General features: G+C 38.5%; 1 protein-coding gene across 10 annotated transcripts in view; it reads left to right on the plus strand.

Annotated features, from left to right (window-relative positions):
• MTDH (metadherin) overlaps positions 1–15841 on the plus strand; it is a 55167-nt gene that overhangs the window by 8669 nt on the left and 30657 nt on the right. For all 10 annotated transcript variants that reach the window (XM_081505182.1, XM_081505186.1, XM_081505189.1 and 7 more), the window contains exon 2: positions 7344–7442. In XM_081505182.1, the coding sequence (XP_081361308.1) occupies positions 7344–7442 (99 nt within the window). The remainder of the gene's footprint in view (positions 1–7343; positions 7443–15841) is intronic.

Genomic DNA, 15841 nt, shown 5'->3' on the forward strand with positions numbered 1-15841 from the left:
AAGACTAAGTCTTGTCCACTAAATGAGATAATGCATGTGATTGGCACATGGCAAATGTTGTTGTTGTTCAGTCGCTCAGTCGTGTCCGACTCTTTGCAACCCCATGGACTGCAGCACACCAGGCCTCCCTGTCCATCACCATCTCCCGGAATTTGCTCAAACTCATGTCCATTGAGTTGGTGATGCCATCCAACCATCTCCTCTGTCATCCCCTTCTCCTCCTGCCTTCAGTCTTTCCCAGCATCAGGGTCTTCTCCAAGGAGTCAGTTCTCCGCATCAGGTGGCCAAAGTATTGGAGCTTCAGCATCAGTCCTTTCAATGAATATTCAGGATTTATTTACTTTAGGATTGATTGGTTTGATCTCCTTGCGGTCCAGGAGACTCTTAAGAGTCTTCTCCAACACCACAGTTCAAAAGCATCAATTCTTCTGGCCTCGGCCTTCTTTATGGTCCAACTCACACATCCTTACATGACTGCTGGAAAAACCGTAGCTTTGACTAGACAGACCTTTGTGGGCAGAGTAATGTCTCTGCTTTTTAATATGCTGTCTAGGTTTGTCATAGCTTTTCTTCCAAGGAGCAAGCGTCTTTAAATTTCATGGCTGCAGTCACCATCTGCAGTGTTTTTGGAGCCCAAGAAAATAAAGTCTGTCACTGTTTCCATTGTTTCCCCATCTATTTGCCATGAAGTGACAGGACATGGCAAATACTTGGAAGTTACTAGATCTGTCAGCTAAAGATGTTATCTGTTGAATTTCCATAATGTCTTGCTTTTTTTTTTTTAATCATGGACATACTATGTAGAGTTGTGCTTTCCAGTATGCAAAGTATATTTTCTTGCTAAGCAAATTGAGACTTCAGTGAAGTAGTAGCTTGTCCAGGGTGATAGACATTTTGGGATTCAACCGTGATCTCAGCTTGCCTTCAAAACACACACTCTTCTCCTTTTTAGAGGCCCGGGGACGGGGAGGTGGGGAGCGGGGGCAGAGTGTACCTTTTGTCTGGCGTTATCTGAGCTATACTTGTCTTCCTTTGCTGGGGTCTAAGCTGTGTGAGGACAGGGATTGTGCCTCGCTTGTCTTTGTTTCAAGGCTTTAAGAGTCCTGCTTATTACTCTGCTGAGTTCATTTAATGAATATTGAGTGAATGAACACAAGTGAATATTGTGTAATCTGTTTTAGAAAACAGACTATAAGCAGCTTTTTAAGAAAAGAGATAGTATGACATGTCTCTCGAGCAAGCCTGGACTATTTCTAGCCTTTGAGAGGCTATATTTACTCATCAATTGTATTCTGTTAACTTCCCAAAAGAGTTTGTGTCTGCAGCATGGGGCCCATTGGATACATGTACAGTTTCTTAAGGCTCTTGACCATCAGGACTTAACATTTTGAGCTTGCTAATATGAAAAATGACTTGAATGTTGGAACATAGGATGAGGATATGGGCCTTCATAGCTTTGGGGAGAGGAAAGGATATTGAAGGGAAGAAACTGTTTCTTGAACAAGTATGCTTTCATACGTTCTCTCATTTACTTTAACAAGAAACCTGTGCAAGACAAGTTACATATTTTCTTCATATTTATAGATGATGAAGTTGAGGATTAAGTCAAGGAAAATGTTTAAAATCATGGCGATTAAATATAGAAGTTGGACCTTATTCCCAGGTTGTCCACTCCAAACCCCATAGTCTTTCCGTATTCCACTTTTTCTTGGTAGTTAATAGACTACCCTTGTAGTTTTGAAACTTAAGAAGTTTACAAGTAATTTGAAGTCATGGGTTTTACATTTTGTGACTAAAAATAAAAATTTACATAATTAAGTGAAAATAGTGTCAAATGTTAAACCTTAGATATACTTACTGTAGCTTTTGATTCTTTTTAAAAAAATTTATGTATTTATTTAGCTGCATCAGATCTTCGTTGGGTCATGCGGGATCTTTTGCTGCTGAGCATGGACTGTGTAGCTGTGGCACACAGGCTCTAGTTACAGCACAAGGACTCAGTTGGTTAGCGGCACATTAAAGCTTAGTTTCCTGGACCAGGGATTGAAACCAAGTCCCTTGCATTACAAGATGGATTCTTAACCATTGGATCACCAGGGAAGTCCCAGCTATAGTTAGAATCGGTTTAACAAATATGTAAAGGTCACTCAAATGGAGTAGAAGTCTATTATTAAGCATATCTTCTTACTCTGAACTTTAAGACTCCCAGAGGGCAGATTTCTTTTGTATGTCTGTGTCCCTGAGGCCCCTAGCCCAGTGCCTTGTACTAAAGTAAAGTACTTAGTGTGTAAAGAATTGTATGAAATTAATAAATTGGAAACTGACGTGAAGAATTTTATTTCCTTGAAATCATAGTTATTAAATAAAACCCTTCTCCGCTGCTGTGTGGCCCCCTCCTCCCTTTTATGTTCCTGATTGTCAGCTGGGTGTTTTCATTATGCATTATCACCCTCCCGAGAGACGCACCCAGACACACACACACACACACACACACACACACACACACACACTCTTTTGGGAATGTATTTTTAAGAAAGATCTGGGCTAGGAGTTGAGGAAATGTATTAATATTAAGGTTGACATGGCATTGTCTACAAGTTTATCCATGTAAGAAATTATATTTTTCTATTACTGGTTGATTTTTACCAAATTTGGAGGATGTTTTGGAGTGGTCTAATTTAAAGTATAGATTGCATGCTATATATAAAATTAACTTTGATTGGCCCTAGAGGGGAACACCTCAGAATTTTCCAGAGAATTTTAAACTGGGGCACAGTGAGAAGCTCATGTAATTCTAATCTGTAGAAGCGACACTGCATATGTTAAGGCTCCATGACCAGAGAAAATACTTTCATGTAAAACTGAGCATGGAAGTAATATTGGATTTGAAGTGTTAGTTTGTGATTAGTTCTTCTCATGTGAGCAAATCTGCATAATACATTTTTATTTGTTGTTGTTTAGTTGCTAAGTCGTGTCTGTCTCTTTTGTGACCCCATGAACTGTAGCCCACGAGGCTCCTCTGTCCATGGAATTTCCCAGGCAAGAAGACTGGAGTGGATTGCCATTTCCTTCTCCAGGGAATCTTCCTGACCCAAAATCAAACCTGTCTTCTGCATTGGCAGGTGGATTCTTTATCACTGAGCCACTAGGGAAGCCTTCATGCTTCCATTTAGGGATTTACTAATTTAAATGTGGTTAATGCTTTTCTGGATTACTGTGAAGGTGTGGTCAGCCACCCAGAGCCAGACATTCTGGAGAGCTAAGTCAAGTTGGCATTAAGCACTGCTGTTAATAAAGTTAGTGGATGTGACAGAGTTCCAGTAGAACCCTAAAGAATGATGCCATCAAGGTGTTGCCTTCAATATGTCAACAAATCTGGAAGACCCAGCAGTGGCCGCAGGACCAGAAAAGGTCAATCCTCATCCCAATTCCAAAGAAGAGCAGTACTAAAGAATGTGCTAGCCATCAGACTGTTACACTCATCTCCCATGCTAGTAAGGTCATGCTTAAAATCTTGCATGCTAGGCTCTGCATTATGCCATCCAAGAACTTCCAGATGTTCAAGCTCGGTTTAGAAAAGGAAGACAAACCAGAGATCCAATTAGCAGCATTCTCTGAATCATAGAGAAAACAAGGGAATTCCAGAAAAACATCTACCTCTTCCAGAAAAACATTGACTATGCCAAAGCCTTTGACTGTGTGGATCATAATAAACTGTGAAAAGCTCTTAAAGAGATGGAAATAACAGACCATCTTACCTGTCTCCTGAGAAACCTGTATGTGGGTCAAGAAGCAACGGTTAGAACCCTGTATGGAACAACTGATTGGTTCAAGATTGAGAAAGGAGTACAACCGGGCTGTCTGCTGTCACCCTGTTTGTTTAACCTATACACTGAGCACATCATGAGAAATGCTGGGCTGGATGAGTTACAAGCTGGAATCAAGACAGGTGGGAGAAACATCAACAACGTCAGATATGAAGATGATACCACTCTAATGGCAGAAAGCAAAGAGGAACTAAAGAGCCTCTTAATGAGGGTGAAGGAGCAGAGTGAAAGAGCCGGCTTAAAACTAATTATTAAAAAAACTAAGATCGTGGCATCTGACCCTATTACTTCATGGCAAATAGAAGGGGAAAAGGTGGAAGTAGTGACAGATTTCCTCTTCTTGGGCTCTAAAATCACTGTGGATGGTGACTGCAGCCATGAAATTAGAAGATGTTTGTTTCTTGGCAGGAAAACTATGACAAACCTAGATAGTGTGTTGAAAAGCAAAGACATTACTCTGCTGACAAAGGTCAATATAGTCAAGGCTATAGTCTTCCCAGTGGTCATGTACAGTTGTGATAGCTGGACCATAAAGAAGGCAGAGCACCAAAGAATTGATGCCCTGTAGTGCTGGCAGAGACTCCTGAGAGTCCCTTGGACAGCAGGAAGATCAAACCAGTCAATCTTATGGGAAATTAACCCTGAACACTCATTGGAAGGACCGATGCTGAATTTGAAACTCCAGTATTTTTGATCATCTGATGTGAATAGCTAATTCATTGGGAAAGTCCCTGATGCTAGCAAAGATTGAGGGCAGAAGGAGAAGAGGGCGTCAGAGAAGGAGATGGCTGGATGGCATCACCGATACATTGGACATAAACTTGGGCAAACTTTGAGAGATGGTGAGGGACAGAGAGGCCTGGCTTGCTGCAGTCCATGGAGTCGCAGAGTCAAACATGACTGGGCAGCTGTACAACAGCAATGCTTTTCCAGGACAAGGCCTTCTTGACCAGTGGTAGCAGAGTACGAGACCAGATTAGTGCTATTGGTGGTGGGTAGGAGAGGCACAACCACAAGAGTGTATCCTTTCTTCCTACTGTTGACTTTTCTTTAGGATAGGAGGCTTTTTATCAATATTTCATGATATCTGGCGTTTGCAGGAAGTTGTTGATGACTTATGGAGTCCCAATAATTATGAGACCTATATAAGCCCAAGAGATAGTGGAAAATTGGGAAATCTGCATAGACCAGAGGGAACAGCTGCAGTTCTAGCCGCTACACAAGTTGATTGTTGCAGAGAAGGAAAGAAAATCAGCAAGGGTTGGAACATGGGACCCCCTTTGGCTTGCTGATCATTGAAAGCCTATGAAATGGAAACTGAGTGTTCCTGATCACTGATTGAGGACTTCTGACTTTGTGTGAAAGGAAAGATGGTTTCATCTTTGATTTGGGAGGCTCTGTCAACATGTTTGCAGTTGTCTCAAATTTCTTTCAACTTTTTGGTGGTTTTTTAACATAGTTTTTAACCACTTAATTTCACCTTTTTACAGTTAGTATATAAATTGTTGTTATTTCTTAGTCCCTAAGTCGTGTCCAGCTCTTTTTGTGACCCTATGGACTTGTAGCCTGCCAGGCTCCTCTGTCCATGGGATTTCCCAGGCAAGAATACTGGAGTGGGTTGCTATTTCCTTCTCCAGGGGATCTTCCCGACTCAGGGATTGAACCTGTCTCCTGCAAGTGGGTTCTTTACCACTGAGTCACCAAGGAGGCCCAATATATAAAATGACTCAATTTAGTCATTTACATGAGTAAAATGAAAGTATTTATAAGTGACTATGATAGTTTCCTGAAAAGATTAGTTAAAGGAAGCTTCACGGATATGAGGCTTGTGAGCTGCCAAGTAAAGAGATGGAGAACTGTGTGGACTTGAAGCTTTGAGACTGTTCAGGTGGAGTAAAGCTTACATAGAAAGGTGAGGATGACCCCAGAAGACCTGAAAAAGGAAGTTTGGCTAGAGAGAGGATGGTCTGAAATAAATGGCATGTGAGAATTGACAGGTAAGGTGGTGATACTGGAAAGTATTGATAGAATTAAATAAAAGTTTTTGTATTCCTGATGTGGATATGGCTGTAAGTCCAATGCCTTTCTAGGGTCTGACCATTCTCTGTGCACTGTCTCCTCCACCCCACCTCATCCCTGCCCCCCAATATACATGAACAGAGAAATGAGAAGGGATGGCATTAAAGTAGCAGAACGGCACAGAAGAGAGAAAACCAAACCAAGAGTAAGGACACCCGGTTTCAGCATTAGCTGTCTGACTTTAACAGGTTGCTCAAAACTCAGCAGATTAAATTTGGATTAACTAGGAATTTAATCAACTAAAAGACACCTTTTGTTTTGATTTTTCTGCTATAAATCTTGTCTCTTTTTCCAACTGCATATCCCTAATAATTTAGCACAAATGTAGGTAATGTCACATTAAAAAAACTTAGCATGTTCATATTGTTTTCTTGACTATAGCTCTGCTATAATAAGTAATTGATGGAAGTTTGTTCTGCAAGAACTCGGAATAAAGCAATAGAAACTAGTATATTGATTATTAACTTATTGTGTTGAATATGAGAAGAATGGGCAAGTGAAAAGAAGTAATAAGATCCAGAAAGAAGAAATTAGAATACAGATTCTTGGTCCTTTTCTTCTGGGTCCTGAATCTAAGTACGTTTTTGGCGATGGGCTCAGAAATGCTTAATTAAAAAAAAAACTAGTGATTCTGATTAAAAGCTAGAATTGGTGTTCACAGACTTCATTCTACTCATGAAAACCTCTGAGTGCTATCATTTTGTTTTAGAGATGCTGGAAAAGCTGAGAGAGCCTTTTTAAACTGTGGCATTGGGTTGGTAAAGCTTCTTAATCCTAGAATAGTAGAGCCGTTAGATTGTAGGATTACAGGGGACATTAGAGATTATCTACTACAAAGACCAATGAACTATGGTCCATGGACCAAATATGGCCCTCCACCTATGTTTGTAAAATTTTTTGAAACACAGGCACACTCATTCGTTTATGTATCATCTATGGCTGTTTTTGTGCTAGCAGAGTTTTATAGTTGTAACAGAGACTACACGGCTCATAAAGCCTAAAATATTTTCTATTTGGCCCTTTACCAAAAATGTTCGTGGACTTTTGAATAGATCAGACCTATCATTTTTACAGATGTAGAAATAATACTCAAAGATAATGAAATACTCTGAGTACACAGCCAGTTGGTGGTCAGAGTGCAAGTACAATTTAGTTCTTGCTTCCATTCCATTATTTTTTGTTGGAGGTACTGATGCCTAGGTGAAATCAGAATATAAATTTGTGGTACAAATTTTGCTCATTAAGTTCATTCTTTTTTACACTACAAGTTCCTGGAAATGGTAGTCTGACAAGTCTTAGGTGACACAGCTGTACAAAAATCTTTTTAATTTGGGTTACGGGGTAGAATTTAATCATTGATTCTGTTTCCTGAGTACAAGTCTTTGGTTTGATCTGCCAAGCAGTTTGATAACAAAATCCATTTTTGTTGCTATGCAGCCAAATGGACGGACCATTGACGTGGCTGAGGAAGAAGTGCGAACTCCTCGAAGTGTAACAGCAAAGCAGCCGATAGAGACAGACAGGAAGAGCGAAAGGGTGAGTCTGGGGGCCTGTGACATTACAGGCAAGGCTCTTAACAAAGAGAGGGACACACAAAATGTTACATGCACACCCCCACCCACCCCCCATTTAAGGAAAACTAAAAATGTGAATTTATCCTAGTGGATGGGTAGATGGTGAAGGTTTAAGTAAGTTGTGTGTTTTTTAAGCAAGGATGTATCACTGTGTGTTTTTAAACATTGCTGTGGCATTATTAAGTATTCATTCTGCCAAAGACAATTTATTTATGACTTGAACATCTTTTATATGAATAAGGTTCCAGATATGTTACATACTTCTTACGGGAAAACAAGATTGTGTTACCTTGCTAACTGCACATGTGACATAAAAAGCTTGACAAAATTGTCCTCTTGTAGTAAGTGTTAAAGTAGATTTCTTTTGTGATAGCAGCATAATCATCTGTTTATTAGATACAGTTTCACTTTAACAAAGGAAAATGTTCTATCCTCAGGTCATTATTAAAAGGTTTGGGTGTGCACTGTTAAATTTTCAAATAAGACAGGGATTTTATTCATTTTCTAGTTGCCAGTGTTAGAACTGACCCATTTTTATTTGACTTAATTTAGCTTGTAAGTAGGCAAAATGTACAAGAAACTTAACAGTGGTACCTCCTGCTGTGGGCAAGAGACTTCTTATTTAAATCCTTTTGGTATATTAAAAACTGCATACATGACCAGTGGCACGACAACAGAAGAGATGAACTTGTGTGCCAACTTTTGCCAGTTTCTTACAATATGAGGGCTACCATATTAGAAGCTGCTGTCTCTTGTAGGCACTCCCTTACTATTACCAAACTTCTTGAAAATTAAAAAAAAAAACGGCACACACATCCACACCCTTTTCTTTTTTTTTTAAACCCTGTGCGTACATAACTCCTTTTCAGGGGAAAATAAACAAAGAAACAGCCACAGGTAGGTAAGTAGTTTCTAGGAACCAAGGTACTGCAGCTCCTGCCCCATAAAATAGTGGTATAAAGTGGTTGATACAGTTTCTTAATGCTTGTAATTTCAAAGTAACACTGAAGAACTGGTGAGATCAATTCTGCCCCCATAATCCAGTGAAATTGGTCTAGGGCCAAGATAACTGCAGGTGGGATAGCTTAAAATGAAGGATGGTTGTGGGAAAGAATTAAATATATTCCTGACTTGTCCTTTGGCAGTAAAATAAATAGAAAATTACTTGTATTAACAAATAAGCATACAGTTTAGGAATTGTGAATTTACACTGTGAATAGTTTATATGTTTAATATAGGTTTATACTTCTTGCATCTAATGTTTCCTTATTCCTGGGCTTTCTCTCTACTAGTGAGCATTTTATATTTTAACTCCTTCTACTGCCTGAATTATCCTGAAAAATCTATAGTTGGCATAATTTATCAGCTACCATTTGTCTCTGATTAATCATATATAGATTGTATGTATCAGGATGTAAAACCACAGGATGATTTAAATCATTCTGAAATCTCTTATGTTAGAAAATAATTGTAATAGTTGACATTTGTTAACTATCTATAATGTGGCAGGCACTGTGCAAGATGAGGTAAATGTATTTACTCATATAATAGGAACAACTTATTGAGCACTCACTGAGAGTACTTCTAAGACTTTCTAGAATATTTATACATGTTACTTTAATTATCCTTATAAGAACACTAAGGAGGTGGTATTATATCTATCTTACAAATACGAAACCTGAGGCTTAAGTTACCTAAGCTGTTACAAGTATAGTCACTTCTAACCCAGACCCATCTGACTCCAAAGTCTGTGCTTTTTACTGCTCTGTATTATTTCTAATCCTTTCAAAAACTCTTCCAGGCAAATAGTATTAGCCCCATTTACAGATAAGGGCTCTGAATCATAGAGGGATTTTGTGACTTCTCTTTAATTTCATGTATATTAATAGTTCCTGAACTAGGAATTGAACCCAGCTCATTCTGATGCCAGAGCCCATGCACTTTGTGATCACTTGACAGAACCACCTCCTTTTAGTTGCTGTTGCCTTTTCAGTACAAGGCTTCTACCTTTGGTTAGTTGCCTATTTGATTTGACTTTTTGCTTAATAATAAATGCTACAACCCATGGCTGATGTTTCTTTTTTCCATCTTTCATCTTAAATTTATCCTTTTTAACTTGGTTCAGTCCAGCTCTCTTTTCAGTTAATTTTTTGTGCTGTGTGCTTTTATGTGTTTTAAATATGTGGTGTTTTTTTCAGACTTCTTCTTGTCTTTTTTTATAAATAAACATTTTAGATCTATTATGTACCTTAATGTATATTATTATATATTTGTTTTTGTCTCAGACCCACATCTTAGGCAATTTGAGAAATACAATTTGCCCATAAAGCAGTTGGACTCTGTGCAGTGATATTGAATACCTTGTCTTGTCACTTGTTTGTTGTTGTTGCTTAGTCACTGAGTCGTGTCCAACTCTTTTGTGAATCCATAGACTGTAGCCTGCTAGGCTCCTCTGTCCATGGGACTTCCCAGGCAAGAATACTGGAGTGGGTTGACATTTTCTTCTCCAGGGGATCTTCCTGACCCAGGGTTCGAACCTGCATCGGCAGGTATATTCTTTACCACTGAGCCACCAGGGAAGTCCATCAGTTGAGTAAGCCTTATAGATAAAACTTTGTCTAAAAAGCAGAGAAGATGAGCTATAGATCTTAAGTGTATAAATCAAGTTAAGCCACCAGATTTTCATTTGGTTCAGTGCTTGACCCAAAAGTGCTTGAAGGTCAGTGTTTCATTGATGCTGGTCTCTAATAGAATATACATTGAACCGTTAGCCAGACTGAATGTATTGTGCTACTAGATGCTGAAGGGAATAAAGAAAAATGGAAGATGTACTTACCTTCAGAGAGATTACAGCCTTGTTAAGGAAGGGAAAACATAAGAGAAGGTATCAGGTAAGGCCTTGAGTGCCAGATATCCAGAGAAGAAAGATGATCCTGTTTGGGTAGCCAGAAAAGATAGGCTTATTGGGACTGTTGAGGATGGGGGTGGTATTTCAGTAAATAGAAGTGGGGAGCCAGTTTTGGCAGAGGAGAGAAACAAGTGAACACAGTCATTGTTCATTTGAAACAAAAGAATATATTTAGACATACTCAAGGGAAAGGCCAGTCAAGTTTGACAGATCAGGGTGGGGTGGGGTGTGATAAAAACTTAGATATGTTCAGCAATATTTATAATGAACGAGTCAGCATTGCATCCATGATTGTAAAGGTCTTAATTAAGACAGAAGTGTAAAGATGGTTAGTAAGAAAAACAGCAAACGCAAAAATGTGTAACATTTAGTCACTATCAGGTTGTTGAGGATGAACTCAGTGATTGTCCTACTGAAATATTCATTATAAGTATTAACAACTTCTTACATTTTGTGATGTACACAATGTAGAGAGTATTTCCACATCTCTTAATCCTAATGTACAACTCTGGGGAGGAAGGTATTATCATTTTTTTTTAATACAGCCTATTAAAAAGAGTTTAATGAATTTCCCAGGATCACATAGTAGTAAGGAATGGTCTCTCGATTTCTCTGAGATAGCAGCGCTCAAAGTGTGGTCCATGGACTCCTGGGCAGAGGTTCCAAGGGGTCCCAGAAGACAAAACTGTTTTTCTAATAATTGAGACATTGTCTTTTTTACTCTTAATACTTGCATTAATGGTCTGAAAGCAACAGTGAGCAAAACTGTTGACTCTGTAGGCAGTGACACCAAACCAATTGTAGTTGAATGCTTTATTGTAGTCTACTTACAGTTTAAAAAAAAAGCTTGTTCCACTTAAAATGAATCTATAAAAATAATAATTAATTTTATTAAATCTTGACCTCTGAATACATGCCTTTTAATTATTCTGTATGATGAAATGGGAAGTATGCATAAAGTATGCTGTGTACTGAAAAACAGTAGTCGTCTTAAGGAAAAACACCTGTGCAACTGAGTTGCAGCTGGACTAGCCACTTAGTTCTTGTTACTCCATTTTTACCTGAGAGAACAAGTAGTAGACAAGCCATGGGTTATTTAGACTTGGATATTTGTAGACTTTTCTCAAAAATAGTCAGGACACTTCAAGGAAAACAACTGATAGTATTGTTGAAAAGTGCTTTGTTTCCAAGTGAAAATTAGAAATTTGGAAAATGTCTACCACCATGAGTTTGACAACATCCCAGTACTTAAGGAATTTATGATGAGATCAGTGGTGATGTTAACAATTTTTTAAAAAATATTGTGTATAATGGAATTCTTTTTTAACCTTTTGACAGATGTATGTGCTCTGCTTAGCAACTCAGCAAATCATTATTTTACAAATGCTCAATGATTGCATGTTCTAAAATTAGATAAGTATAAAAGATTCACTTAAGATGCAAGATCAGTGGATTTTAATGTGGTATAGAAAGCTCATTGACGAAGTTTCAACTTCAACATTGCAACAATTTTTAAGAAACTACATTTGACAAGTTTTGTATAATATTTTTTCCTTCTTCTATCTAAAATCCTTCATGACTTCTCATTGTTCTTGTTCTACAATCTTGAACATAATCAAAAGCACTGTAGCTCAAGTCTTTTCCTACTTCTTATCTTCTCTAAGCTCCAGATACATAGGTTTTCATTCTTTTTGTTAAACAGCTTTATTTTGAGATAAAACTTAACCTCTTTCATGTGTACAATTTTAGTGTATTTACAGAGTTGTACAGCTGTGACCACAATCTAATCTTTAAACATTTTCCTCTTCCCAAGAAGAAAATGTGTGCCTGTTCAACAGTTCTCCCTGTTTTCCCTGTCCTCCCCTTGCAACTACTAGTCTTTGGTGTACTATCAAGAATATCACAATTACACAACATTGTAAAGCAATTATATTTAATTGCTTTACAAATATAGTTTTAAAATGCAAAAAAAATAGCACTATTATCTGGAAAACTACTAAAAAACTACTCCTTCCAGTTACATATCTGCATGTACGTAGCTATATTTTTTACATGCTTCAATCAAACAATGTATCAAAGTAAATTAATGCAAAAATATATATGTAAATCCAGGGTTTTTTTTTTAATGGAGCCAGATGTAAAAGATATTTGCACAATGTAAAACATGACATTCTTCTCACTAAAACGTTTGTTTTAGAAAATAAGTTGTTTATATAGGTACAATTATACAATATATAGGTTATTATACTTTGAAATAAGTTAATACATATCTAAACAAATTCTTAGTTTAAATTTATAATGGTAGATATCAATAGATACAACTCACACAAACAAAGGCTCTTGGATATTCTCAGCACATTTTAAGAGTATAAAAGATTATCCTATGACCAAGACATGTGGGGAGTAATTAGTGTTTAGAAGACCAAAGACAAAATTATTCTGAGGCAGCATAGATTTTATACAGGCATAAACTGTAGCAACTCTTAGCAAAATAGAGAAAAACCTGCATGCCCGGGGAACTTACATACATTTGTTTTATCTTCCATAATGCATCTTAGAAACTATAGTTTCAAACCAAGGATTGTCAAACCAAGAACCAACTGGTCATATCAGGCTCTCTCTGCTTGTTGAAAGTTTTATTGGAACACAGACAGACTCATTTATATATTGTCTGTGGCTGCTTTTGCAATACAGTAGCAAAGTTCAGAAGGCAATGGCACCCCACTCCAGTACTCTTGCCTGGAGAATCCCAGGGACGGCAGAGCCTGGTGGGCTGCCGTCTATGGGGTCTCACAGAGTCAGACACGACTGAAGCGACTTAGACTTAGCAAAGTTGAGTGAGGGCAAAAGAGGCCTTATAGTTTGCAAAGCCTAGACTATTAACTGTCTGTTCTCTTTTTTTTTTTTCCCCCCTGAACCCCTGTTTTAAACTCTCAATATAGTCTTTTGGGCTCATTAAAATGTCTCATTATCTGGAGTGCTTTAATATCATCTGATTCTCTAGGTCTTGGGCTCTGACCTTCCAGGCTCCTTTGTACCACAGCCTATAGCTTTGTGATTTGGGTTCCAACCAAGGAATTAATTTTCAAGGCCTTCTTTAAGGTTAACCAAGAGAACCCTCATTTCTGCCTTTAGACTTTTTAGTCTGAATGCCTAACAAATAGTGGAACTGAGACTAGAACCATGACTACTGCCTTAGCACATTGTTTTTCAATGATGCTATGGTTCTTTCTGGCAGGAAGTGGTAAGGAGTTCAAAAGTGAAACAGTGAACTTGTTTTTTAAAGTGCTTAGATTGAAGCAAGAATGGATCACCCAAGTGGAATTAGTTTAGGCTATTGTGCAGGACAAATCACAAGCTGGAATCAAGATTGCCAGGAGAAATATCAGTAACCTCAGATATGCAGATGACACCACCCTTATGGCAGAAAGTGAAGAGGAACTAAAGAGCCTCTTAATAAAGCTGAAACAGGAGAGTGAAAAAGCTGACTTAAAGCTTAGTGTTCAGAAAACAAAGATCATGGCATCCGGTCCCATCACTTCATGGCAAATAGATGGGGAAACAGTGGAAACAGTGACAGACTTTATTTTCTTGGGCTCCAAGATCCTGTGGACAGTGACTGAGGCCATGAAATTAAAAGATGCTTGCTCCTTGGAAGAAAAGCAATGACAAACCGAGACAACATATTAAAAAGCAGAGACATTACTTTGCCAACAAAGGTCTGTATAGTCAAAGCTGTGGTTTTTCCAGTAGTCATGTATGGATGTGAGAGTTAGACTATAAAGAAAGCTGAGTGCCAAAGAATTGATCCTTTCCAACTGTGGTGCTGGAGAAGACTCCTGAGAGTCCCTTGGACTGCAGGAAGATCAAACCGGTCCATCCTAAAGGAAATCAGTCTTGAATATTCATTGGAAGGACTGATGCTGAAGCTGAAGCTCCAGTACTTTGGCCACCTGATGCGAAGAGCCAAGTCATTGGAAAAGACTCTGATGCTGGGGAAGATGGAAGTGTCAGGAGGAGAAGGGGGTGACAGAGGACTAGATGGGTGGGTGGCATCACTGACTCAACGAACATGAGTTTGAGCAAACTCCGGGATATAGTGAAGGCCAGGGAAGCCTGGTGTGCTGCAGTCCATGGCATCACAAAGAGTTGGACACAACTGAAAGACTGAACAACAACAAAAAATTGGAAATGTGAGAACCAAATCTGGGAAAGAGTTAAGGGCTCCATAAAAGAAGTTCTTAAGAAAGGTTTCTTATAAATTTTTAAGATTATAAGTTGATAACCGTGCTGCTTCTGCAATGTACCATAACTTATGAGCTAACACCAAATGTATTTAAATAGTTTAATGGCTTGGTTGGTGAATCAAGTATACAAATATAATAGCTCAGATTTTATTTGAGGGGGCAGTGAAAGTTGGATAAATAGGGCTATATGTAATTCATTCTAGTTTTAGGCCCTTTCATTAATTAACCAAATATTAATGGAATACTTCTGTGTGCAGAATACAGTATTGTAGGCTCTAGCAATATAATGGTTGGTAAAACAGGATAAAAGGGTTGATAAAAGAGTCACTGTTCTCATGAAGTTTAGTGGGGAAAACAGTTAGAAACAAGCAAGTATAAATGCTGTGAAAGAAAATAACCAGGATGAGAAGAGTTAAAATGCAAGTTGTGTGCACTTCCCGACACCTGCAACTCTATGCTTCCATTCAAAAAAATTTGTATCAGGATAGTAGTGAGTGGGGTGATCCTGAGTCTAGTTTAAATCATACCCGCTCCCCAAAATGGGGGAAATCAGTTGCACGCCTCTACTTTTAAAAATATTTGTGACATTTTTCATAATCTCATCTTGATTTTGTGTCATCAAGTTACTGAGTTAAATTAAGAACTGCTAGTTTAGATAGAGGAGAGAAATGGAATTCATATGCCTTTTGGGCCTTTCATTCTTTGCTATTTAACCAGGCCCAGCTCGCCTGTATGTTTGAGACAAGTGAGGAAAATAGTGCCAAAATGTTGAGCAGTATAAAATTAGGGACTTGCCATATTTGTTTAGGCAGAAAGTAGATGAAATTGATCCTGAAGCAATGGTTTTCAGACTTTGCAAGTTCAGTTCAGTTCGGTCACTCAAGTCATGTCCGACTCTTTGCGACCCCATGAACCACAGCACGCCAGGCCTCCCTGTCCATCACCAACTCCCAGAGTCCACCCAAACCCACGTACATTGAGTCAGTGATGCCATCCAACCATCTCATCCTTTGTCGTCCCCTTCTCCTCCTGCCCTCAATCCTTCCCAGCGTCAGGGTCTTTTCCAATGAGTCAGCTCTTCGCATGAGGTGGCCAACGTATTGGCGTTCCAGCTTCAACATCAGTCCTTCCAATGAACACCCAGGACTGATCTCCTTTAGGATGGACTTTTCAAGTGGCAGTTGCTAAAACTTTCAAAATAAATTT

Source organism: Giraffa tippelskirchi, chromosome 6 (assembly GCF_054371585.1).
Source record: "Giraffa tippelskirchi isolate mGirTip1 chromosome 6, T2T-mGirTip1v1.2.pri, whole genome shotgun sequence".
Taxonomy (NCBI): Eukaryota; Metazoa; Chordata; class Mammalia; order Artiodactyla; family Giraffidae; genus Giraffa; species Giraffa tippelskirchi.